This window comes from Vidua chalybeata, chromosome 13 (genome assembly GCF_026979565.1).
Source record: "Vidua chalybeata isolate OUT-0048 chromosome 13, bVidCha1 merged haplotype, whole genome shotgun sequence".
Taxonomy (NCBI): domain Eukaryota; kingdom Metazoa; phylum Chordata; class Aves; order Passeriformes; family Viduidae; genus Vidua; species Vidua chalybeata.
In genome coordinates, this window is record NC_071542.1 from 19818686 (window position 1) to 19845595 (window position 26910).

At 53.9% G+C, this 26910-nt stretch overlaps 1 protein-coding gene across 4 annotated transcripts; it reads left to right on the forward strand.

The window, feature by feature from the left end:
- On the forward strand, window positions 1-25920 carry CORO2B (coronin 2B). 4 transcript variants are annotated; one of them, XM_053955087.1, is made up of 14 exons: window positions 1-183; window positions 6287-6374; window positions 8728-8781; window positions 11450-11650; window positions 18380-18496; window positions 19384-19533; window positions 20572-20736; window positions 21213-21329; window positions 21809-21913; window positions 22301-22397; window positions 22953-23065; window positions 23531-23621; window positions 23707-23846; window positions 24519-25920. In XM_053955087.1, the coding sequence occupies exons 3-14, from the start codon at window positions 8734-8736 to the stop codon at window positions 24648-24650; spliced, it is 1476 nt and encodes a 491-aa protein (XP_053811062.1). In that variant the 5' UTR covers window positions 1-183; window positions 6287-6374; window positions 8728-8733; the 3' UTR covers window positions 24651-25920. The 4 variants fall into 4 exon arrangements, with proteins under 4 accessions (XP_053811062.1, XP_053811064.1, XP_053811063.1 ...); XM_053955089.1 differs by lacking the exon at window positions 8728-8781; XM_053955088.1 differs by lacking the exon at window positions 6287-6374.
- Window positions 25921-26910: the final 990 nt, after the last annotated feature.

A 26910-nucleotide genomic window follows, 5' to 3' on the forward strand; every position in this document is an offset into this window, starting at 1 on the left:
TCACGGCCCCGCCGCGCCGAGCACCGGCCGAGCTGCGGGCAGCGCTCGGCAGCGGGCACACCCCACCCTCCTCCTCCTCCTTCCTCCTCCTCGCTTCTCCTCCTCCTCCTCCTCCGGCTCCTTCCCCGTCTCCTCCGGCGTTCCTCGCTCCGCCGGCCGCGCCAGCCGCATGCCCGTGCCGAGGTAAGGAGCTGCCCTCCGCCGCCGCCGTGCCCGCAAGGTGCCGGGCCCGGCCGCCGCAGCCTCCCCCGCCCGGCCCGGCCTCCCGCCGAGCCTCCGCCGCTCCCCGCGCTTCGATCGCGGCCGAGCCCCTCCCGCGGCCGCGGCCGCTCCGGCCCCGCAGCCCTGCTGCAGTTTTAACCCTTGGAGGGGGCGGCGGTGCGGGGCGAGCACCCCCGGCGGGCGGGACAGCCCCGGAGCCGCTCCGAGCGCGGCTGGAGCCCCAAACCGGGCATCGCCCCCGGAGCGAGCATCCCTCGGACCGAGCGTCCGCCCCCAAAACGCGCATCCAGCGGACCGAGCATCCGCCCTAAACCGGGCATCCCCCCTAAACCGGGCATCCCCCCTAAACCGGGCATCCGCCCTAAACCGCGCATCCCCGGACCGCGCATCCCCCCAAACCGCGCATCCCCCCTAAACCACGCATCCTCCGGACCGCGCATCCCCCCTAAAACGCGCATCCCCCCTAAAACGCGCATCCCCCCCAAAACGCGCATCCGCCCCCAAACCGCGCATCCACCGGACCGAGCATCCCCCCTAAACCGGGCATCCCCCCCAAAACGCGCATCCCCCGGACCGCGCATCCCCCCAAAACGCGCATCCGCCCCCAAACCGCGCATCCCCAAACCGCGCATCCCCCCAAACCGCGCATCCCCCCAAACCGCGCATCCCCCCAAAACGCGCATCCCCAAACCGCGCATCCCCCCAAACCGCGCATCCCCCCAAACCGCGCATCCCCCCAAACCGCGCATCCCCGAACCGCGCATTCCCCCGAACCGCGCATCCCCCAAACCGCGCATCCCCCAAACCGCGCATCCCCCCCGGCCCGCGGTCCAGCCCTCCCGGGGGTCGCGCATCCCCCGGGACCCCTCCCTAGGCCGCTCCTTCCCGGACCTCTACAGGTGGCTGGAAGGGCGTGGAAAACCTCGGGAATGGCTCCGGGAGCTCGCGGGGAGGGGCCGGGAGGCCCCAGATCCATCCTGGAGCAGCTCCCGGATTCCTGCGGGAAAGGTTTTGCTTCCTGGGGGTTGGTCCCGTCTCTTCCCGTCCCTGATCCCTGGGAGCTGATCCCGCTCTCCCATCCCTGATCCCGCTCTCCCATCCCGTGGCCGAGGTTGTGCCCCTGGAGCGGTCCCAAGCCCCTGGATCCTGCTGGATTTGGGATCAGGGAGCAAAGGGGCCAATTCCAGAGGAGCCCTGGGATTTGGGATCAGGGAGGTCCAAGCCTGAGCCAATTCCAGACTGGGGGATCCCTGGGATTTGGGATCAGGGAGCTCCAAGCCTGTCCCAGCCCGAGGGTGTGGCACAGCCGTGACTTTGGGAGGTCACCAGACATTCCAGGGAATCAGCCTCGGGAAAGGTCATGGAGTGGGAAGGGTCTGGAATGACCTCAGTGGGCTCTGGGAATGGGACTGATGATCCCATAAAAGCCCTGGGCTGTGCCACAGACTGGGAAAGGCTGGAATATTGGGAATGACACTGGGTTGGTGCACTGGGAATGGGAGGCAGCAGGACTGGAGCTGATCCCTCTCCAAATCCTCGACTGGGATTTGGGAATGTCCAAATAACCCCAGTGAGAACAGGGAGAATCCCTCTTTCCCGCTTTTTTTCTTCCTTAGGAAAAAGCTTGTGGGATGTCACCAGCGCTGCCTTTGGGGGTGGGAATTCCCAGGTGCCATTCCCAATCTGTGCCAGAATCCCTGGAAAAGTGTGTTGCCAGCAATTCTGGAGAGGGATTGTTGAGCAGGCCGGAATTTGGGATATAAATCCGCAATGGGGATCAAAGAACCCCAAATTCCCAGATATCCAGGGGTGCAGTTGGAAGCCAGGCTGGGAATTTGGAGCGCTAATTCCCACGTTTTTTTTTTTTGGAGTGGGAACAGATTTATCCCAGGAAAAGGCCCCAGGGAAAGCACCTGCAGCAGGATGGGGAATTTTCTGTTGATTTTCAGGGAATGGATGAGAAAACGGAAAAGTTTTCCATCTTCTGTCCCAAAATTCCCTCTGTTTGATCCAGGCTTTCCCTATGGATTTTATCTCCTGCAACGTGGATGGATGAAATCCTAAGAAATTCCAGGAGCAGCTTCCTGACCTGGCCCAGCATCAATTCCAGGGCTTTTCCAGGCAAAACTGGGACAGAGATCCGGGGAATGTCAGTCCCTGGGCATTCCCTGGATGTGGAGAGGGAAAAGGGAAGTGGGACAAGGAGCTGTGAGAGGCTTTTCCGGGATGGATTTGGTTTTCCGGAGTCAGCATGGATCCGGGAAAAGCTCCGGTGATCCAAAGCTGCAGGGAACGGTGGGATTTGGGGATGGGAATTGTTCCCACAGAAAGGCAGGAAAAGGGGGAGCCCCAGGGAATTCCTGGATCCGCATCCTGCCCCAGCTGCCGGCCTTATCCGGGACAGGAATTTGGGATTCTCCTGCAGCAACTCCTCCCACGCCGGGGCCGCTTCCCAGCGGAGCTGGAAACCTCGGATAAGCTTTTCCAAAGTTTGTAAATATTCCCGAGCCATTCGTCCTGGGAGGAAAATCCAGCTGAAAATCGGGAGCAGGGCCCTACAGGCAGGCGGAGGCACCAAGAGCTTTTCCTGGGATTTGGAGGGCTGGGGAAAGGCTTGGAGGGGGCTGGAATTTTTCCTGGATCCATCCCTGTCCCGACCACCCCCTCCCTTCCCACGGGAAGGAGCAGCCGGAGCTGCAGCTCCTGGGGGAGTTTGGGGCCAGGGAATTAAAAATAGGATGGAGCTGGATCCATGGGAATGCTGGGAGAGCCCACGCCTCGCTCTGGGAGCTGCCCAAATCCCCTGGAATCGTGCCGTGGATACCATGGAATGGCCACTCCAGCTTTTTTCCCCAGCTTCCAGAAGATCTGGAGGAATCCAGGATAATTCTGCCGTGCTGCGGAGTCTGGTTTGGTCTCCGTGCCTTGGAAAGGGAAAAGGATCCCAAATTTTGGGAATTCTTATCCCTCAGCCTGGATAACTCTCCCAGGAAGCTGAGGGAAGGAACGTGAGTCAGGATGGGAACGGAAATGGCTGGAAAGAGATTCCTTTGCCATGAAAATGGGAATCCTTGGGAATGTCCAGGCGGGAATATCCAGGTGGGAATTCTGCAGTCAGGGAAGGGCCGGAGAATTTAACCTTGGATCAGGAGCTCCCAACTCCCACCCATTCCAGAGGCTGCTCCCAAATCCCAAATGAACAAATTACTGGGATCTGGGGGCGTGGTCATTTCGGGAAGAGGAATTTGAGATGGTTGGAATTTTTCCCGAGAAACGCTGTTGAAAGGAGGATGGTCTGGGATGATCCCATGGCAAAATCATGGAGCCGGGATCCGAAGGAGTGGGAACATCCAAAGGAATGGGAACATCCAAAGGAAATGGAGCCAAACCCAGATCCCAGAGAGGAAATTCCAACTATTCCCTGTCGGGATCAAATAAAAGCTGCCCTACGGAAGTTCTCCATGGCTGGGAGGTTGGAACGCCGGGATATTCCCGGTGGGAATTCTCGGTGTCCTCTGCCGCCTTGGAAGGGCAGATGTCGTGGCTGGAGCAAATGCTGATCCATGGAAAAGCTGATACCGGATCAATCCGCGGGGAGCGCGATGGAATGGCTGGGCTGCGCTAGCAGGGAATTGGGACTGGGAGAACACGGATTGGTTTCCCGGGAATACGGGATGAAGGCTTCTCCGGGGGCTTGCTAAAAATGGATTTGATGGAGCAGCCTGTCCTTGGGAATTCCAAATATTCCAAAGGGGCTCCAGGAGAGCTGGAGAGGGATTTGGGATGAGGGATGGAGGGACAGGACACAGGGAATGGATCCCACTGCCAGAGGGCAGGGATGGGTGGGATACTGGGAAGGAATTCCTGGCTGGGAGGGGCTGGGATGGAATTCCCAGAGAAGCTGTGGCTGCCCCTGGATCCCTTAAAGTGTCCAAGGCCTGGGCTTGGAGCATCCTGGGATAGTGACAGAGAATCCATGGAATGTGGGAAGTGGGACGTTTCCTCATTATTCCTTAAAATCCTTTCCTTTCCTTTCCTTTCCTTTCCTTTCCTTTCCTTTCCTTTCCTTTCCTTTCCTTTCCTTTCCTTTCCTTTCCTTTCCTTTCCTTTCCTTTCCTTTCCTTTCCTTTCCTTTCCTTTCCTTTCCTTTCCTTTCCTTTCCTTTCCTTTCCTTTCCTTTCCTTTCCTTTCCTTTCCTTTCCTTCCCTTTCCTTCCCTTTCCTTCCCTTTCCTTCCCTTTCCTTCCCTTTCCTTCCCTTTCCTTCCCTTTCCTTCCCTTTCCTTCCCTTTCCTTCCCTTTCCTTCCCTTTCCTTCCCTTTCCTTCCCTTTCCTTCCCTTTCCTTCCCTTTCCTTCCCTTTCCTTCCCTTTTCCCTTTTCCCTCATTCCCAAATTCTCCATAAAACCTGGGAAAAGCCCATCTGGGGTCACCAATCTTTGGGACCGCTGGGGGTTGGGAGCGGGTCCCAAAGGGATAAGGATAAGGAGCCGTTGGAATCCGGAAAAGGAAAATCCCTGTTCCAAGACAAATTCCCCTCATCCAAGGCAACTCCAGCCCTCAGCTTTTTAATGAGTTTTAATTGGGATTCCGTGCAATTAATTGGGATTCCGTGCAATTAATTGGGATTCAAAGGAATTAATTGGGGTCGTTAACGGGGCCTGGCGGGATCGCCGGGATCCGTAACTCACACCCGGCTGAGCAGGCTCATTCCCAACCCCCTTCCCTCTCTTTTCCATGGAATTTTATCAAACCATGAATAGTTCCATTCATCCCGGATTCCTATCTCCCGAGTCATTCCCTAAATCTGGCAGCTGGGGGGGAAAAAACATCTCCGGATGGAGGGAGGCAGCTGCTCCGGTGCCCCCCAAATCCACGGATTCCGGCGCTCCCGGCGCCGTGCCAAGGCCGCTCCCAGAAATCCCGCGCTCCTTTGTTCGTGGCAAAGCCTCTGGCAAAGGCTCCAGCCACGGATCTCCGGCTGGAATGGGGCTGGGAAAAGCTCCGGGAGCGGAAAGGCCGTGCCAGGGAAAGGCTGGAGCGGTCAAGGTGTTGTTGGAGAGCGGAAAAATTGGGATAAATTGGGATAAATGAGGATAAACTGGGATAAATGAACTGGGACCTGAGCGCAGATTGGGGTCTGGCTGTGGGAGATCCGGTTTGATGGGAAATGTGGGAATGCTGGGAATGGTGGCAGCCACATCCCTGTATCCAAAGCTTTTCCAACCTCATCTAAAATCCAAGGAAATTCAGGATCAGGCTGGGAGCTGTGTCCGCCCTCCCCATGGATCCAGAACTCTCATGGATGAGACTGGCTCGGTCCCGCTCATTCCAATGGGAAAAGTGACTTTTCCCCTTCTCTGACTTCCCTAAAACCCCTTCAAGTTAGGAAAAATCGTGGAATATTTTTTACCCCCGCAAGGAAACAGAATTCCACGGAGCTCAGCCCCATCCTGATGGAATCCCGACTGGGAATTTTTCCCCTCTGGAAGTGGTGATTCCTCCAAGCAACTCCTGCTGTGCAAATCCCAACAAATTACGCAAAATAATGATGGGAAAATGATGGAAAAATGATGGAAATATCCTCCTGCGCCAAAAGCTTGGGAAGAGCCACGCTCCAGCAAAATTCCCTCTTGTGCATCCCGGGAAGCTGCTGGGATGTTTGGGATAGGGCGGTGCCAGGAGCAGGGATCGTTTGGATTTGGGAATGGGAATGAGCTGAAAGGCTGAGCCACATTCCAGGAACATCCAAGGAAAGCTTGGATAGGGCTTGGAGCTATCTGGGATAGGGGAAATGTCCCCGCCCATGGAATGGGATGGGGTTTAAGGTCCATTCCAGAATTCCAGGATTCCATGATTTCCAGGGATGCTGCTTGGCAAAGCCTGACCCACTGGCAATGCCGGATCCGGATCCCTGTGGATCCCAACCCTTGGAATGCCACCAGGGGCTGGAATTAATCCCAAAGTCCTTCGGATCGTTATCCCTGTTCCCCAGTTCTGGCGACGCCGCGGTTCGGGATCGATCCCAGTTGGAACTTGGGATCCAAAGGGTTTCCCTCTTTTCCAGGCTCCCGGAGCAGCCCTGATTCCCTGAGCTCCGCGTCCATCCCGGGCGATCCGGAGGCGCCCGACCAGCCCGGAGCCGAGCAGGGCAGGTGAGGATCCCGAGGGATGGGAACATTCCCGGGATTCGGTGCCAATCTCCCGTCCCATCTCATCCCAAATTTCTCCACTGGAAGCTGGGAACACGGTTCCATGGTTTTTTATCCATAGGATTGCGGCAGCTCCCACGGATTTCCTCCCAGAACTTGGGATAACTCCGTTATCCCAAAAAATCTCTGCGGATCAAATCCGTGGGATGTTCAGTCTTTGTGGGAATGAGGAAGAAGGAAATTAATTAAGGAAATCATCCAAAATGGATGGAAAAATTGGCCAGGGATGAGAATTCCACTCAGGCTCATCCAGCGGGATCCCAGCTCCCGGTGGGATCATCCCAACCTCTGGAAAAGGGAATCTTGGGTGAAGAGCAGGGAACCCCGATTCCCAAAAAAAACCCAAGGAAAACCTGGGGAAAAGCGGGATTTGAGGCACACCCTGGGGCAGGGGAGGGACATCGCAGCCGCTGCTCCTGGAATAACGAGGAAAACAAGGAAAAAAAAGGAAAACGAGGCTCCCTTGCCTTTCTCCGGAGGGTTCCGCTCACGCCGGGAGCCGGAGCACAAGGAAAAGCTTGTCCAGGATTCCCGAGGCTCGGGAAGGGCGGTCGGTGCCGTCCCGTGACCTTCAGCCTCCTCCGGTGCTTCCCGGGAAACGGGAATGTGCAGCCTGGAATATTGACTGGATCCTGCTCGTTTCCCTTCCTCTTTTATTGGTGGATTTGTTTGTTGTCATTCCTTGATTTCTGCTGGAGAAGTCTGGGAGAAACTTCCCAAAAAATCCTTTCGAGATTTTGGGTTTGGAGCCACCCCAGGGTGCTCATTCCTGGGAATATTTGGAATTCTTTACATGGGAAGGGAGAGCTGTCGGAGCGGCTTCCCGGAGCGCTGTTCCCTGCTTTGGAAAAATCCCAGGAAAAAGAAATTTTCCAGGATAAATAAATCTCCCTGTCCCGTGCAAACTGGGGCTTGGAAAGGGATTTTTTCCAGGCTATCCCAATGTTTCTGCTCCCGGTGGATTTTTTTTCCCCACAATTTTTTGATCCTCTCCCACCCAGCACCTCCCTAAGGAATTTTTCCCCATGGGATGCCTTTTCCCTGACAATTCCATCCCTTTGAGTCCCACTTTAAAGTGGCCTTTCCCCCTTTTTCCCATTAAAAAGCTGACTTTGGGAAAGGTTGGATTGATGGGATCTTCCCACCGGAGGCTTTTTTTCGGGATAGATCCAAACTGCTGGATCCCAGCCGGAAAATCCCGTTGGATCCAAGGATTTGTGATGGGATGTGAAATCATTCTCATGGATGAATCCCTGGCGCATTCTCATTCCAACGGGAAAAGCGTCTTTTCCCTGTCTCTGACTTCCCAAAAAGTCGGGAAAAAGCCTGGAATATTTTTTTTCCCCTCAAGGAAACGGAATTCCAAGGATCTGGAGGAGGGAAAATTCCTGGGGGTGGTGCCCCAGGGCAGCTCCGGGGGCTGGGAATGTTTTGTTCTCCATCCGGAGCTTCCTGAGGTGGGAAGGACTCAGAAAACAGAGTGGGAGCACAACTGGGCTTGCTTCCGGAATTTTTGCCGGAGGAGGAATTTTGGGATTGTTCTCGGCACGTGGGGCCTGGGAAAGTTTGGTTTTCCTCCTCCAGAAGTTTTCCCAGAGGGAAAATGATCCAAACTCGGCTCCCTGAGGGTGCCAGGGATGCTTTTTGCACCTTTCCAAGAATTCCATGAGATCCGTGGAAACTTGGGAAGCAGCTCCAGGATCCAGGAGGGATGAGGATTCCTGGGAATAGCTCAGCTCCGTCCGGCCTCTCTTGGAGCTTTTTCCCAGCGCTTGGGAAGAGCAGAGGCCATTCCCAGGATTTCTAGGAAGTCGAAATCCTTGAAAAGTCGAAGTCCAGGGAAATCCCAGGCTGGAAATCCTCAGCTGGGAGATTCCCAGCCGGAATTGTCCCACCTCCCACTTTCCATGGATTCTGTCGCCATCCCAGGCTGCTCTGAGCCCCAATCCAGCCTCACCTTGAACATTCCAAGGATCCAGGGGCAGCCATGGCTTCTCTGGGAATTCCATCCTGACCCCTCCCCACTTTCCTAGGGAAACATTCCTTCCCAAATCCCATAATCCCACTTTTTGAGCTACAAATCCATGATTTTTATGGAATTCCTTCGTCCTCTAGAAGGACTTTGGCAGCCATGTGGAATTCTCCAAAAGCGGGAGGAGGAAACGGGATTGGAACCACCAAAAATTCCCTGCTGGAGGTCGGATCCCGGCCCTCCGGAGCAGCAGGAAGGGTTGGGGTGTTTTCCCTGGAATTCCTGGGAAATGAATGGAATTTTTTCCTTTCCCTCTCTGCACAGAGCTCCATGAGGGACCTGCACAAGTCTGAGGTGCTGGGGAGCAAGCGCGGCCTGGTGAGTGTCCCGAGCCGGGAATTCCCACCCGGCTGCGACAAAATCCATGGAAAACTCATCCCGAGCCAGCCCAGAGCCCCCCAGGGGCCGGCTCCGCTCCAGAGATCCCTCGGAACAAAGGGAATTCACGGCATTCCCACCCCACATCCCGCATTTCTTTGGGCTTTCCCTCTCGGGTTGGAGCGTCGATCCCGTGGCAAAGTTGGATCGGGAATTCCAAACCCAGGGCTGGGCTGGACTGGGAATTCCAGCCTGCTCCTTCTCCTGATTTTTCCCCTCCCAGTGGGAAAAATTCCTGGATTGGGATGAGGACGTGGCTTTGGAGGGGCTCTCCCAGCGCGTTTTGAGGTTTTCCAGCCTGGATTTCAATCCCAAAAAATTCTAGGATATCAACCCCAAAACATCCCCGGGCTCCAGCTGGGCAGGATCTGGGATCATCCCAAATCCATTCCCAAACTGACCAAATCCTTTGGGATTTAATCCCCGAGGCTCCCAAATCCCTTGGTCCTGATGCTCCCAGGTGCAGATTCCATGTGGAATCCACTGGAAATTTGGGATCACAGCTCTATCCCAGGAATCCCCCCAGGAATGTGGCACGGCAGTGAGTCCAGAGGGGATTTCTCCCTAAAAATCCCAAATTTTAACTTTTTCTTTCCCTGTTTTCTGCACAAGGGAATTACGGGATGTCCGTGGGCTGGGATTGGGCAGCTCCAGCTCCTTCCCGGCGATTCCAGATCCTTGATTTTCCTCTGGAAAAGCGGCTCCTGTTTGTGCCCAGCCTTAATGAGCCATTGATGCTGGAAATGTCAAACTCCAGCATTCCTGACCTTTCCCATGGAAAAAAATCTTCCAGGGATGCCCCGGATCCGGAGGGAGGGAGGGAAAACAACCCCACGCCCGGGGCTGGGATCGGCTTGGATTTGGGATTTCTACAAAATCCCCAAATTCCTACAAAACTCAGCCTTGATTTTATCCAGAAAAATCCCAGGCAGGGAATTTTTGTCACAACCTCTGTGCCAGGAGGGAGGCAGGAAAACCGGGAATAACGGGATTTGGGAAGGGCTCCGTCTCCCGAATCCCCTTCCTGAAAATCTCGGCATTTTTCACGTTGGATTTCCTTTTCCCGATGATTTTTCCAAACAAATCCCTCTTCTTTCCCCCGCCACTCGACCAAATTCATTGGAAGAACGAGGGAAGATCCCTTTATTCCCATTAAAAATCCTCAGGACTTGGGAAGTGCCACGGTGACAACACAAAAGCTGCTGGATGGGCACAATTCCAAGGAAAAAAAGGAAGGGAAGGGAGGAATTTTTCCTCCCAAAAAATTCCAGGTGGAGGCAGGAACGAATTTCTCCGTGAGCTCGGATGCTCGGGGCGGATTACCGGGAGCTATTTTTAGGATATCCAGGTTTTTTCGGGATTAGGGCCGGGGCTGTGCCTGTTGTTGTGGCCAGAGCTCCTTTCCCGATTTTTCCCTCGCTCCCGCTGTTTCCAAGACTCCCGAGGGATGAAAGGATCCTTTGAAAAGCCAAACACGCGGAGACAAGAGCTGCTCCCGCTGCTGCTCCGGGAAAGGCCGGAGCTGCCAGGAACGCGGGAAAATGTCCAAGCATGGCTGGGGGGTTGTTCCTGGGTTCTTTTCCCGGTTTTCCAGGCGTTGCTATTCCCAGGGAATGAGGGCAGAGCTGCTGGGGGGTTCTTTTCCCAGTTTTCCAGGCGTTGCTGTTCCCAGGGAATGAGGGCAGAGCTGATGGAATTTCAGTCCCAGGATCTTTTTTTTCCCCTGTTTTCCAGGCACTGCTACTCCCAGGGAATGAGGGAATAGCAGGGAATGAGGGAATGCTGGGGATTTACTCCTGAGTCCTTTTCCACCAGGATCCATCCGGAGCTTCCAGGATCAGCTCATGGATCCTTGGGATCCCTGCTGGATCCTGGGCTGCTCCATGCAGGAAAACCTGCGGAAAACGTGGAATATCCCCAGCACTCCCTCCGTCCCCCTCCCGCCCCAATTCCCGCTCTCCCGCCATCCATTTCCAAGCCATCACCTTCCGAGCCGGAATTCCTTTGTCGTGTGCGCCCAGGCGTGTCCCAGATGAGCATTCCCGCTCCAAAGGGGAGCAGCTGGAATTCTGCGGCTTTCCCAGCCTTTGGGAGCCCTTCCAGCACCGGGGCGGTGCCGTAGGTTTTTTGGGAATGTTCGTGTTGGAATGGGCCCATCCCAATGCTTCCATGTCTCACCAGGTAAAAACAGGAAAGCAACCAGGAATGGTTTTTTTGGGAATGATTTTTTTTTGGGGGGGAATGCTGAGCTTTCTTTTAATGCCTTTTGGGATCTATTCCAGCACTGGGAGAGTGCTTTCCAATTTTTGGGAATGTTCGTGTTGGAATGGGCCCATCCTGATGCTTCCGTGTCCATGGTAAAAACAGGAGAGCAACCAGGAGCGGGTTTTTTGGGAATGGTTGTTTTGGGAATGCTGAGCTTTCTTTTTTGAGCCTGTTAGGAGCTATTCCTTGCTCCAGGGGATGCTCTCGATTTTTCGGGAATGCTCATGCTGGAACGGGCCCATCCCAACGCTTCCATGTCCACGGTAAAAACACAAGAACAACCAGGAACGTGTTTTTTTTTTTTTTTTTTTCCGGGAATGCCGATCCCTGTGTTTCCCCGCAGATGTCATGGCGGCCGCAGTACCGCAGCTCCAAGTTCCGGAATGTTTACGGGAAGGCGGCGAGCCGGGAGCACTGCTTCGACGGAATTCCCATCACCAAGAACGTCCACGACAACCATTTCTGCGCCGTCAACGCGCGCTTCCTCGCCATCGTCACCGAGAGCGCCGGCGGCGGCTCCTTCCTCGTCATCCCGCTGGAGCAGGTGAGATTCCCCACGGGAATTCCCAAAAAAGTCTCCAGATCTCCTTTTCCTGGGGTTTCCTCATCATCCCGCTGGAGCAGGTGAGATTCCCCACGGGAATTCCCAAAAAAACATCCAGATCTCCTTTTCCTGGGGTTTCCTCATCAGCCCACTGGAGCAGGTGAGATTCCTGATGGGAATTCCCAAAAAAACATCCAAATCTCCTTTTCCTGGGGTTTCCTCATCATTCCCCTGGAGCAGGTGAGATTCCCGATGGGAATTCCCATATGGAGCCATCTCAAAGTGTCCAAATCTTTTCCCGGATGGGATTCCCAAAGTGTCCCAATTCCTACTGCTTTTCCTTGGGTTTCCTCATCAGCCCACTGGAGCAGGTGAGATTCCTGATGGGAATTCCCGAAAAAACATCCAAATCTCCTTTTCCTTGGGTTTCCTCATCAGCCCGCTGGAGCAGGTGAGATTCCCAACAGGAATTCCCAAAAAAGTGTCCAGATCTCCTTTTCTTGGGGTTTCCTCATCATCCCTCTGGAGCAAGTGAGATTCCAGATGGGAATTCCCAAAAAAGTGTCCAGATCTCCTTTTCCTGGGGTTTCCTCATCATCCTGCTGGAGCAGGTGAGATTCCCGATGGGAATTCCCATATGGAGCCATCTCAAAGTGTCCAAATCTTTTCCTGGATGGGATTCCCAAAATGTCCCAATTCCTACTGCTTTTCCTGGGGTTTCCTCATCATCCTGCTGGAGCAGGTGAGATTCCCGATGGGAATTCCCAAAAAAACATCCAAATCTCCTTTTCCTTGGGTTTCCTCATCATCCCTCTGGAGCAAGTGAGATTCCAGATGGGAATTCCCAAAAAAAGTGTCCAGATCTCCTTTTCCTTGGGTTTCCTCATCAACCTGCTGGAGCAGGTGAGATTCCTGATGGGAATTCCCAAAAAAGTGTCCAGATCTCCTTTTCCTGGGGTTTCCTCGTCATTCCCCTGGAGCAGGCGAGATTCCCGATGGGAATTCCCAAAAAAGTGTCCAGATCTCCTTTTCCTGGGGTTTCCTCATCATTCCCCTGGAGCAGGTGAGATTCCCGATGGGAATTCCCATATGGAGCCATCTCAAAGTGTCCAAATCTTTTCCCGTATGGGATTCCCAAAATGTCCCAATTCCTACTGCTTTTCCTTGGGTTTCCTCATCAACCTGCTGGAGCAGGTGAGATTCCCAACAGGAATTCCCAAAAAAGTGTCCAGATCTCCTTTTCCTGGGGTTTCCTCATCATCCTGCTGGAGCAGGTGAGATTCCTGATGGGAATTCCCAAAAAAACATCCAAATCTCCTTTTCCTGGGGTTTCCTCGTCATTCTGCTGGAGCAGGAGAGATTCCCGATGGGATTCCCAAGGCGTCCAAGTTCCTGCTGCTTTTTCTGGGGTTTCCTCGTGGCTCCTGGGAATGGGATTCCCAGTAGGAGCCATCCCAAAATATCCAAACCCCTGCTGCTTTTCCTGGGGTTTAGTGTGGAGCTGGTACATTGGGAATTTTTAAGGAGGAATTCAAACATCCCGTCAAAGCATTTTTGGAACCTCTCCAGGAGATTTTCCGGCATTTTGGACACTGGGAATGTCTCCAGCCTGTCCCATCCCAGTGCCAGGTGCCACTCGGATCCTGGGATTCCAAGGAATCAGCTCCTTGCAATCTCATCCCACTGCTCCTTCCCTTTCTTTGGGTTTTCCAGGGAATGGCTGGAGGCACGCCAGGGATTTAAGGTTGGATTTTTGGGAAAGACTCCTCATCCAGAGGGTGGTTGGGCACTGGAACAGCTCCGTTCCGAGGGAAAAGCAGGATTTATCCCTCTCATCTGTAATCCAGCTGGGATCTTCCTCCTCCTCCCCCTCCCTTTTCCTTCTCCATCCAAGATTCCCCCTGCTTTTCCCAGGAATTCCCCTGGGATCTGCCCGTCTGAAGTTGAAATTCCCATCAATCCAATGGCTGCTCCGGCCGATCCCGTGGGATCCGCGGCTCCCGGGAAAAGCTGCGGCGGCGACCTTGAGCCTGGAATTTACCTTGGATAGGGAAAGGGGAGTGTTTTGACGGGAAGAGAATCCGTTAAAATGAGATCAAAGGAATTTTTCCAGGGAAGGAGGCCCTGGCACAATTCCCAGGAAAGCTTTTGCTTCCCTGTCCCGGGAATATTCAAGGCCAGGTTGAAGCAACCTGGGATGTTGGAATGGGATAAAATCCCTTCCCACCCGACCCATTCCTGAATCCCGGGATTCTTGGATTGCTCCCAGAATTCGGGCACTCCCCTGGGATATTCCTGCATTCTGAGCGGGAATCCACATCCCATCCCCAGAAACCTGCAGCTCTGGGATGCTCCCAGCCTCATTCCCAGGAGGAATTTTGCCATGGAAGAGCTGCATTGCCAAATTCCCAGATCCCAAATTCCAGCTGGGAAGGGAAGCTGGGAGAAGGGGGAGCTCTGCCTGGTTTTTTCTCCCATCCCATCATTCCTTTGCCCCTTTCCCTGTGCAACATTCCCGCCTCTCCTGAATTCCTCGTTCATTCCGGAGGCAGCTCCAGATGGAAGGAATTCTAATCAGGATTTAATTGCAGAGCACAGCTTGAGCCTCATTAATATTCCCAGAAAAAAAACATGGGAGCTTTGTCTGAGCACCCGGAGCGCTCCAGCTCCGGCCTCATCCCGGCTCCTTCCTCATGGATCCCAGCTGGAATCACCATCCACACCCCCTCGATCCCAAATCCAGAGGAACAACCCCACATTCCCAGCAAATCCCACTTTTCCCCTGGCAAAATCCCGGTGGGATAAAAGCAGGGATCCCTAAAAAAGGGATCCTCCGAAATCCTGGGATATCCAGCTGGTCAATCCCGCCTGGAGTGGCCCTGGATGCTGGAGGAGTTAATAAATTCCCAATTTTTTTTTTTTTTTTTTTTTTCCGGAGCCTGATTAGCTCATTAAGGAGAAACTCATTTTCCTTGGAAATCAGCAGCTCCCTAATTAATTGTGATCCATAATTAGAAGCTAATGAAGGTAACCCAGATACCGCGGAGCTGCTCCGTGGATTTGCTGCCGTATTTTTGGATCTTTTCCCTGGATTTTGCCCTCAGCAAAGCTCCTGGAATCTGGGCCGGGCCATCTGCTCATCCCAAATCCACATCCCGGCGTTTTCATGGAGTGATCCAAGGGATGTGTGGGTTGGGAAGAGAGAGTTTTGCTCCTCCTTCCTCCCAAATTCCGGAGCCTCGGGATTGGGAATGAGCCTGTCCCCAGCACCAGGATAAAAATATCCCAAGGGAGTGGGTGAAGGATCAGGAAGAGCAGGATTGGCTCCATAGGAATGGGAGAATCCCGGAATCCTGGAAAGGACCTTGAAGCTCATTCCATTCTGCACAGGGCTGGATTTGGGATGGGAAAAAGGCTGGATTTGGGAAGGGACAAGGACAATTCCTACTATCCCAGGATGCTCCAAGCCCTCTCCAACCTGGCCTTAAGGATTTGGTCGTGGAGACCCCTTGGAAAATATTCCTTTCTTTTGAGTCAGGGAACAAAATCCTCGGATGCTGCAATTCCATCGGGAAGCAGCTCGGTGCCATCACATCCCATCCTTCTGGAGCTCATCCCATTCTCCTGGAGCCAGGCTGGGAATGTTCCCCGGGAGAAGGATCCAGAAAATCCTCAGAGCCCCTTGCAGGGCCTAAAGGAGATCTGGGAAAGCTGGAGAGGGATTTGGGATAAGGATTTTGTTGGGTTCACCACGGATCCCTTCGCAGGGAATCACTTCCATGGAAACAGAGGGATTTTTGTTCCCTCTGGGAGCGAGGAGTTGTTTTCCAGAGGCAGCTGATGTTCCTTCCCGATGGGAGCGGCAGCGGGAAGGGGCAGCCTCTGTTTATCCGGAGGAAGCTGAAATCCAAACTCCTGCTCCCGTCACTGCCGGGATTGTGGGAATGGCTGGATTTGGGATGGGGGAAAGGCTGGGTTTGGGATGGGATAGGGCTGGATTTGGGATGGGATAGGGCTGGATTTGGGATGGGAAAAAGGCTGGATTTGGGATGGGAAAAAGGCTGGATTTGGGATAGGACAGGGCATGGAATTCCCAAACCTCCCCGAGTTCCCTTCCATGTTTCCTTGGGATTTTCCATCCAGGAATGGGATCCGGAGGTGCTGCCAGATGGATGCTGCATCCATCCCTGAGGTTTTCCATGTGGGATTGAAGGATGGAGTGGAATGAAGGGATTTTTCCACGTTTGTGGCGCTTTCCAGGGAATGGGAGGGTTCGGAAGTGCTCCTGGTTTGCATTTTCCAAGGGAAAAGCAGGTTTGGGAAATTTCTGATATTGAAATAATTTATCCAAGATTTCCTGCTGGATGGATTTCCGGGAAAAGTGGAATTCAGCCGTGGCCAGGGCGGAGCTGTGCTGCTCCAAGGCTGGGAATTGAGGATCTTTCCCATCCCTTGGATTTGGTGCTGATGGATCTGACGGAAAATTCATCCTGGATTTCCATCAGGGAGGGAAATTCCATCCCTCCCATCCCAGGCATGGCTCTGAGTCCACTGGAATTCCCGGGATTCTCTACACAGATCCTCGGGAGATTCCACAATCCCATTCCCTGATTCTGGAATCCAGAGGGTTTCCATCCCTCTGTCTGTTGCTATTCCAGCCATTCCCAGGGGAAGAATTCCCTCTTCACCCCCCAATCCCCAAAATTCACCATTTCTCCAAATAATTTTCCCTCTTCCCAACATAACCCAAAGGATTTTCCCTTTTCCAAGTGCTTCAGCAAAGGGAGGGGCGGGAGCTGCCGGAAGATTTCCTCCTTCCAGCCTTTTCCGTGGAAAACCTCGGAGCTGCCGGAGCCGGGAGAGCTCCAGGCTGTCCCTGCGGGGCCGGAATCTGGGTCACCGAGCTTCCCTCAGCCGGGATCAGGGATCCCGGGATTAGGATTCACCTTGGATTAACTCTGGCTGTCAGCAACGTCCCGCTGAAAAACGGGATAAAGGCAGCCAGAATCCCGGATTTTTTAGGGATTTTTTCCCTTTTATTGCCTTTATTTTTCCTTTGCCTTTTCCAGGTGCCCTGGGAATGGCACATTCCTTGTCCTTTTCCCACTGTGCACAATCAATTTGAATCAAAATTCCAGATTTCTTGGGAAGAAATGATCCCAAATAACCAAACTCGGTGTTGTCTTCTTAAAATTTTGGGGAAATCCATAAAATCTTCTGGAAAAAGGAATTCACTCGGCTGACTCCTCAAAATAAAAGTGGTGGAATTTGAATTTGTGCTGTTAAAAATTCCATCCACCTGGAATTCTGCGGTTTCTGCAGGAATTTCTGCTGAGGTCAGGGTGTGAATAAAGTCCTGGCAATGCAAATCAGAAATCCGGGAAAAGCGGGATAAGCCGAGCCTTTGGATAAGCGATGGGGGCTGGAATATTTCACATCACAAAGATAAAACCAGGAATTGCATCCCAGGAATTCACTGGGAGGCAGAACTAAGGAATCGCTGACATTCCCATGTTTCCTTTTCCTTCTCTGTCTCATCTTCGGGAATTTTCCTTCCCAAATTCCTCCCTGCAGCTCGAGGGAGGAAATGAATCCCAAGAAACCTTGGGAGCGACAGCTCTGGAGCCTGGAGCCGTTCTTGGCCCTGATCCGACTGCCCGGAGCTGCTGGGGGCAGAATTCCCAGCACATTCCTTTGTTCCCAATAAACGGAGCCGGGAGCTCGGCACGGGAAAAGTCGGGAAGGAAAATCCATGAAATATTCAGCGGCTGTGCCGAGCTGACCCAGTTATTCCGCACGCTCCGAGCGCCGCTCCGGCACGGAGCCAGCACGGAGCAGGGAAGGACACCGGGGTGGCATCTGGACACGGAGCTTCCTTGGGAATGGAAAAGATTCCCATCCCGGTGGGAATCTCCCCAGGAGGCTCCGTAAAAGCTTTGGAAATTCCGCATGGAAAGATTCCCATCCTGTGGGGTCACGGATTGAGGATTAGCAGGAGTTGTGTGATCCCAGAATCTGGGGTTTGTTCCATGGAGGAGAACCTCGGGAAAAGGTGATTCCAAAGTTTGGGAAGGAAATCCAAAATTTGGGAGGGAAATTCCAAATGCTCCAGCTCCAGGCTGGGTTGGATGAGCTTGGAGCAACCTGGGATAGGGAAAGGATCCTGGGCCAAGGCAGGGATTGGGATTGGATCTCCTGGAAGATCTTCCCACCCAAACTGTTCTGGGATTCTGGGATTCACGTGGGATCCAATGGCTTTGGAGCCTCTGGAATCTCTTCCAGTCCTTTCGCCCAAGGATTTGGGTCATGAAAGGAGAGGTTTGGATATTGGGAAAATTCCCTCACGGAAAGAGTTTTCCAGCCCTGTCCCCATTCCCAGAGGGATTGAATATCCCTGTGGATGCAGCCCTTGGGGACATGGATCAGTGCTGGGAATGGTCGGACTCCACGACCTTGGAGCGCTTTTCCAACCCCAATATTCCATGATTCCGTGATTTCCCACTGTGCTCCCAGCTGTCCTTTCCCTGCTCCATGGAGTCTGGAGAAACCCCTTCCCATCCATGGATCAGCTGGGAATACTGGGAATATTGGACAAACCCAATCCCTGGTTTGGCCCATCCCAAACCGAGCAGGAATCTCCCTTCTCCCACAATTTCCCATCCCTGGAAACCCCAATTTCTCCCAAAATTTGATGTTTTTCCCGGTGTTTTCCTTGCTTTTCCACTCCAGACCGGCCGGATCGAGCCGAACTATCCCAAAGTTTGTGGTCACCAGGGAAATGTGCTGGACATCAAGTGGAACCCCTTCATTGAGAACATCATCGCCTCCTGCTCCGAGGACACCTCGGTGAGCCGGAATTCCGGGATGCAATTCCCAGATCCATCCATCCTCCCCATCCCATTGGTTGCCTGTTTCAATATTTCCATGGCATTTGTTTTGGGAATGCTGAGGGACAGGAGATCAAAGCCAATCCCAAATTGTGCCCAGCCTGGCTCCTGGGCCAGAATTCCCTCCCGTTCTTTTTTTTCCGGACATAAATCCAGAGGATCCAGAGGGTAATTCCCATGAGGAGCAGCTGAGGGAGCTGGGAATGCTCAGCCTGGAGAAAAATGTGATCCAGAGGGAATTCCAGGCTCTCCACAAGTCCCTGACAGGAGGGGGCAGCTGGGGGAGGTCCCAGGGAAGGTTCAGGTTGGAAATCTCCATGGAGACAATGGAAAAGAGGAGCTAAATCCTGGGAAAAATCCTGGTGGTTTTTAGAGCAGCTAACCTGGAAAACCTGGGAGTTTTTATCCCAAAGGATCCCGAAATGTGGAGTTTGTAGGGTCAGGTTTGGGGGGTCTCGGGACAAGGAAGGGCTGGGAATCTGGGAATTCAGGATGAGGATTCCAACGCCCTGCCTGGATAACGCCATCTACCCTGGCTGGATTTTTCCCAAGGGATCCCAAGGATTCCTTATTTATCCTTGAGAGACAATCAGTAGCAGGGCTGATTCTGAATTCCCAAAAGCTTTTTTTTTTTTTTTTTGGGAAGGAGCTTTCAAAGGCGGGAGTTGGGATGCTCCAAACCCCATTCCAGGTGTGGATCTACCCTGGCTGGGCTTTCCCCCAAGGGATCCCAAGGATTCCTTGTTTATCCTTGAGGGACAATCCGCTGCAGGGCTCATCCTGGAGTTCCTAGACAAGACAGGAATTCCAAGGGCGGGAGTTGGGACGCTCCAAACCCCATTCCAGGTGCGGATCTGGGAGATTCCGGAGGGTGGATTGAAGCGGAACATGACGGAGGCGGTGCTGGAGCTGTACGGACACAGCCGCCGGGTCGGGCTCGTGGAGTGGCACCCGACCACCAACAACATCCTCTTCAGCGCCAGCTACGACTACAAGGTCAGGCTTCCTGGGAGTGCCATTCCAAAGGGCTTTCCCGGATTTTGGCGCCTCTGGGAGTCACCCGTGGGTGGCCAGAGTGGGATCGTGGAACGCTGGAACGGTTTGGGTTGGAAGGAGCTTAAAGCTCATCTCATTCCGCACTTTCCATAGGCCAGGGAGAGCTTCCATAGGCCAGGGAGACATTCCATGGACCAGGGAGACATTCCATAGATCAGGAACAGTTGCCATGACCAGAGAGACGTTCCATGGACCAGGGAGACATTCCGGAGATCAGGAACAGTTGCCATGACCAGAGAGACATTCCATGGACCAGGGAGACATTCCGGAGATCAGGAACAGTTGCCATGACCAGAGAGACGTTCCATGGACCAGGGAGACATTCCGGAGATCAGGAACAGTTGCCATGACCAGAGAGACATTCCATGGACCAGGGAGACATTCCGGAGATCAGGAACAGCTTCCATGACCAGGGAGACATTCCATAGTCCAGGAACATCTTCCACAGATCAGGGAGAGCTTCCATAGGCCAGGGACACATTCCAGAGGCCAGGGAGATGTTCCAGAGATCAAGAACAGCTTCCACAGATCAGGAACAGCTTCCATAGACCAGGGAGACATTCCATGGATCGGGAGACATTCCATAGATGAGAGAGACATTCCACAGACCAGGAACAACTTCCATAGATCAGGGAGAGCTTCCATAGACCAGGAACTGTTTCCAAAAAACCAGGAACACCTCCTGTAGACCAGGAACAGCTTCCACTGGCCAGGGAGACATTCCATGGATCGGGAGACATTCCATAGATCAGGGAGAGCTTCCATAGACCAGGAACAGCTTCCAGTGGCCAGGGAGACATTCCATGGACCAGGAGCAGCTTCCATAGACCAGGAACAACCTCCATAGATCAGGGAGAGCTTCCATAGACCAGGAACAGCTTCCATAGACCAGGAAGCCATTCCATGGACCAGGAGCAGCTTCCACAGCCCAGGAGGACCTCCCACCATGCCGGGTTGCTCCAAAGGCTCTTCCCGCAGGTGCTGATCTGGAACCTGGACATCGGCGAGCCGGTGAAGATGATCGACTGCCACGGGGACGTGATCCTCTGCATGTCCTTCAACACCGACGGCAGCCTCCTGGCCACCACCTGCAAGGACAAGAAGCTGCGCGTGGTGGAGCCGCGCTCCGGGAGGGTCCTGCAGGTGGGATGGGGCGCTTGGAATGAGGTTTTATAGGGAAGAACCCTATGGAATGTCGGGGAACATCCACCAAGTGCTGCCGGTGCTGGTGGAATCCGGTTGCCAGCCTGGTGGTGGAGGTGGTGGGAAGGGCTTGGCCTCATCCCAAGCAGAGGAGTTTGATTCCGTTGTTAATTGTGGAAAATGTTGGGAATAAAGGGGAAGGTGCAGGGGATGGTCCAGAGTTGGAGGCTTTGATTCTGTCATTAATTAAGGATTTGTGGAAAACGGTGGGAATTAAGGGGAAGGCGCAGGAGGTTTGGAGGACGGTGGGTTCTTCCTGATCCTCGGGAAGATGGGAATTCCGGCTTGCCCAGGGGCAGGTGCCAAAGGACAGAGCTGGAATTTCCCAGGGATGAGGCGAGGGGAGCAAGGAAAGGACTTTCCTGGGATGAGAGCTGGATCCAAGGGGAATTCCAGAGATCATTCCTGACTTGCAGGAGGCCAGCTGCAAGAACCACCGCGTCAACCGTGTGGTTTTCCTGGGAAGCACCAAACGGCTCCTGACCACGGGAGTGTCCCGCTGGAACACCCGGCAGATCGCCCTCTGGGACCAGGTGAGTGCCGGGATCCCCCTGCTGGAATTCCTGCTCCAACCCTGCCAGGATCCTGCTCCATTCCTGCTGGAATTCCTGCTCCAACCCTGCCAGGATCCTGCTCCGTCCCTGTTGGAATTCCTGCTCCAACCCTGCCAGGATCCTGCTCCGTCCCTGTTGGAATTCCTGCTCCAACCCTGCCAGGATCCTGCTCCGTCCCTGTTGGAATTCCTGCTCCAACCCTGCCAGGATCCTGCTCCGTCCCTGTTGGAATTCCTGCTCCAACCCTGCCAGGATCCTGCTCCGTTCCTGCTGGAATTCCTGCTCCAACCCTGCCAGGATCCTGCTCCGTCCCTGCTGGAATTCCTGTTCCAACCCCACCGGAATCCCTCTCCATCCCTGCCCACATCCCTGCTGGAATTCCTTCTCCATGCCCACCGGGATCCCGCTCAGCGCCGCCATTGGGATGCGGCTAACACCGGGATTTTCCTGTTTTCCAGGAGGATTTATCCATGCCCCTGATCGAGGAGGAGATCGATGGGCTCTCGGGGCTCCTCTTCCCGTTCTACGACGCCGACACCCACATGCTGTACCTGGCTGGGAAGGTAGGGATGCACGGAGCATCCGGATGTGGCATTCCCAGAAAATCCCCCAGCATTGCCCAAGGGATTGGGTGGGGCTGGAATTTGGATCCTGGGATGGTTTGTGTGGAAAGGGAGCTCCAAACTCATCCAGGTCCATGGATGTCCCTGCCATGGGACACATTCCATCATCCCAGGCTGCTCCAAGTCCCGTCCAACCCAGGATATTCCAGGGATCCAGACGCAGACACAGCTTCTCTGGGAATTCCATCCCAGCCGCTCCCCACTCTTCTGGGGAACAATTCCTTCCCAATATCCCATCCATTCCTGCCTTCCAGATGCTCCTAATCCTGTTTTTTTCCACCTTCTAATTTCCAAATCCATTCCCACCCCTCTTCCCTGCTGCTCCAGGGCGACGGCAACATCCGATACTACGAGATCAGCTCGGAAAAGCCCTACCTGAGTTATCTCATGGAATTCCGCTCGCCGGCTCCGCAGAAAGGACTGGGTAAGGGTGGAGGTGCCGCTGCTCCACTTCCCGGAGCACGGAAAGGGTGGATGGGGAAGGTGCTGGATTGAATGGCACAAGGAAATGGGGTTGGATTGGGTTTGGATTGGATTGGTTTGGAATGGGTTTGGATTGGGTTTAGATTGGAATGGGTTTGGATTGGGTTTGGGATTTTCCATGCTGGAATTGCATGGATGGGTGATCCCAGTGCCTCTCCTGTTTGGGATTTTCCATGGTGGGAATTGTGTGGATGGCTGATCCCAGAGCCTCTCCTGTTTGGGATTTTCCATGGTGGAATTGCATGGATGGGTGATCCCGGTGCCTCTCCTGTTTGGGATTTTCCATGGTGGGAATTGCGTGGATGGGTGTTCCCAGTGCCTCTCCTGTTTGGGATTTTCCATGGTGGGAATTGCGTGGATGGGTGATCCCAGTGCCTCTCCTGTTTGGGATTTTCCATGGTGGGAATTGTGTGGATGGGTGATCCCAGGGCCTCTCTTGTTTGGGATTTTCCATGGTGGGAATTGTGTGGATGGCTGATCCCGGTGCTCTCCGCAGGGGTGATGCCGAAGCACGGCCTGGACGTCTCCGCCTGTGAAATTTTCCGTTTCTACAAACTCATCACCCTCAAGGGGCTCATCGAGCCCATCTCCATGATCGTCCCGAGGCGGGTGAGTCCTGGAATGTGGGAATGAGCGGGATCCGGAATGTCCGGGCGGCTCCGGAGCCGTGGACATGCCCCACTTTGGCCAATCCCATGCATGGCTTTGTTCCCACCATCCCTGGACCGCTCCATCCTTACTCATCCCATGGAATTTCAAACACAATTTAATGGGAATGTCTTTAGGGAATGTTTCTCCAAGGGGTTGGTCTCACTTGAGTTTTGGGAGTTTTTGGGAAAATATCTCTTGGATCGGGGTTTTCTGGGAAGCAAATCCAGCTGCTGGCCAGGGCTGGGTGGAGGATGTGATCCCAGGCTCTCTGCTCCAGCCAGCACTTCCCAAATTTCCTCCCAGTGCCTGGAGTTTCCTAAATGTTCAGGTCTTTACTCCCTCTGTGGGGCAGGGAATTATTCCTCAGTTCCCAGGGAGCAGATTCCCAGTTCCCATTGCTCTTCTCTTCCCATTTTCTCCCAGTCGGAGACGTACCAGGAGGACATTTATCCCATGACTCCGGGGATGGAGCCAGCCCTGACCCCGGACGAGTGGCTCAGTGGGATCAACAGAGGTAAACCCACCAGGGGGTATCCCAAAAATATCCGGGACGTGGGAAAAGGCCACCACATCCCGCTGATCCGCCGGCTCTCCCGCAGATCCCATCCTGGTGTCGCTGAAGGAGGGATACAAGAGGAATTCCAAGATCGTCTTCAAGGCGCCGGTGAGGGAGAAGAAAAGCGTGGTGGTCAATGGGATCGACCTCCTGGAGAACGTCCCGCCCCGCACGGAGAACGAGGTGGGGCAGCCCTGGAGTGGGAATGGGAATGGGATCTGGGGGATGAACCTGGAAAGGTACCGTGCTGCCTGTCTCCATCCCAATGTAGGCGGGAGCATGGGATCCCTCCAGGGATGGGATCCCAGGATCCATCCCATGACCCTTTCCCATGGTGGGATCCCGGGATCCATCCCATGACCCTTTCCCAGGGTGGGATCCCAGGATCCATCCCATGACCCCTTTCCATGGTGGGAAACCTGGATCCATCCCATGACCCTTTCCCAGGGTGGGATCCTGGGATCCATTCCCTGACTCTCTCCCAGGGTGGGATCCTGGGATCCATTCCAAGACCCTTTCCCATGGTGGGAAATCTGGATCCATCCCCTGACCCTTTCCCAGGGTGGACACCTTCCACTGTTCCAGGCTGCTCCAACCTGGCCTTGGACACTTCCAGGGATCCAGGGGCAGCCACAGCTTCTCTGGAAATTCCATCCCAGCCCCTGTCCACCCTCCCAGCTGGGAATTCCTTCCCAAAATCCCATCAAAATCTCCCGTCCTTCAGTTCAAATCCATCCCTTGTCCCCAAAACCAGCCGAGTTACAGCCCATTCCCAGCATGGATTTGGCAAAATCCTGGGATGAGCTGATGTGATCCCACCAGCCCCATCCCTTCATCTCCACCCTTGTTTTCCAGCTGCTCCGGATGTTCTTCCGGCAGCAGGACGAGATCCGGCGGCTGAAGGACGAGCTCTCGCAGAAGGACATTCGGATCCGGCAGCTGCAGCTGGAATTAAAGAACTTCCGGAACAGCCCCAAGAACAATTGACTCCAGGGACGTTTTCTAAAGGAATTCCTTTGTTTCTACTCCTGAATTCCTTGGATCCACTCACCCAGAACACAATTCCAGAGTCCGCGGCTGCCGAGAGCCTGGAATCACGTCCTGCGTGTCTTGTCCGGCACTAATCCCACTCTAACCTGATTCCTGGGAAAGCCTGGAGGCTCCCAGTAAGTCGGAGCCGTGTCCTGTCCGTCGGGATGAGCCAGCCCGGGGCGGATTCCCGGGAAAGCACGAAGCTTCCTTGCTATTAATTTTTTTTCCTATGCAAAAATGTGACAGCGGGAGCAGAACTGGAAAAGGGGCGGGAAGTGGGAAGGGCTTGATCGTCAAAGGGGTTTTCCATGTGGGAATCTGGGATCCTTCCCATGCTGGGACACTGGAATCATTCCCATGGGAGCAGGACAGGATCCTTCCCGTTCTGGGAATCCAGGATCCTTCCCATGCTGGGAAACTGGGATCATTCCCATGGGAGCAGGACAGGATTCTTCCACACCTTCCTGTTCTGGGAATCTGGGATCCTTCCCATGCTGGGACACTGGAATCATTCCCAAGGGAGCAGGACAGGATCCTTGCTGTGGTGGGAAACTGGGATCCTCCCCATGATCCTTTCCTATGCTGGGAGCCCAGGACTCTTCCCACAGTGGGATCCCGGGATCCTTGCTGTGGTGGGAAACTGGGATCATTCCCATGGTGGGGATTCTGGGATCTATCCCATGGGAACAGGATAGGATCCTTCCCATGATAGTAACTGGGGATCCATCCCGTGGTGGGAACCTGGGATTCTTCCTGTAGCTGGAGCCTGGGATCTGTCCCAGGATCCTTTCCCATGGTGGGAATCTGGGATCATTCCATGGTGGGGAACTGGGATCATTCCCGTGGTGGAGTCTGGGATCTTTCTCATGGTGGGAATTTGGGATCCTTCTCATGGTGGGATCCTGGGATATTCCTGGGGGTGCTGCCCCAGGGATGGATCCCAAGGAATGGATCCCAAGGATGGATCCCGAGGGATTCACCCGGAGCTTGCCAGGCTCGGCACGCTGGACAATCCCAGGATTGACAGGATTTGCCCAGAGCACAGGGAACGACACCAAACCCCGTTGGTTTTTCCTGGAGATCCCAATTCCCACTCAATCCGAGCTGCTGAAGTTGTTCCCGGTGTCCCGTCCGTGTCCTGCATTCCCGCTGCGTTCCATGTGCTGTCATTCCCGATTATTTATGCTCCCACGGGATAGTGATGGAATAAAATCTTTTCAGGATACCAGAACCGCGTTCCTGCCTTTCCTTCTCCACCCAGGGGCTGGGGGGGGGATCCCAAGGAAAAGTTCTTGGATGCGCTCCTCTGGAGCAGGGATGGGGGAGAGGCCGAAGATGGATCCTCATTCCAGCATTCCCAGCTCATCCCAGCATTTCCAGGATCCAACTCATTCCAGAGGGAGGAAAACACGGAGCGCTGTCCCTTCCCTGGGATCCAGGAGCTCCTTGTTCCCAGCTTGGCAAAGCCAGGAGAGGATTTTCCAGGAGAAAAGCTCCAGTTTTCCTGGGATAATCCCCCCATTCCCGAGGGAAACCATTCCAGGAGCTTCATCCAAAGAATTTTAGGGAGCCAAAGGTGCTAAAAACACCAGGAATTCCCACTTTTCCAGGGCTGCCATTCCTTCTTTTTAGGGAGCCAAAGATGCTAAAAAAATGTGGGAGTTCCCACTTTTCCAGAGCTGCAATTCCTTGTTTTTTTAGGGAGTCAAAGGTGCTAAATAGATCCGGGAATTCCCACTTTTCCAGAGTTGCACTTCCTTCTTTTTTAGGGTGCTAAAAAGACCTGTGACTTCCCACTTTTCCAGGGCAGCCATTCCTTGTTTTCCCAGAAAGAATTCCAGAGGCGGGATTTGTATCAAAAGCTTTATTGAAATTCCTCAAAGCCAAACAGACAAAAACTCCAAAGGTGGCTCTGCCGGGCCCCCAAATTCCCAAAAAAACCTGGAGCCGCTGGATTTCTACACACGGATGCTTTCCTAGGAAATCCAAGTCACTTCCAAAGGGATTTTTCCCGCAGGATCTGTACATTCCCCAAGGATTTTCCTTGTTTTTTGCCTCCCACAAAGTACGAAAATACAATTTGCAGGAATTTCCATGGAATTTCAGGCATTGCTCCTGGAATTCCTGGCTTTCTGGGTGAAAGAATTGGGATTTTCCATGTGATTTTTCCTGGATTAGGGGGGGAAATTTCCAGAGGGAGCTGATTGGGAAAGCG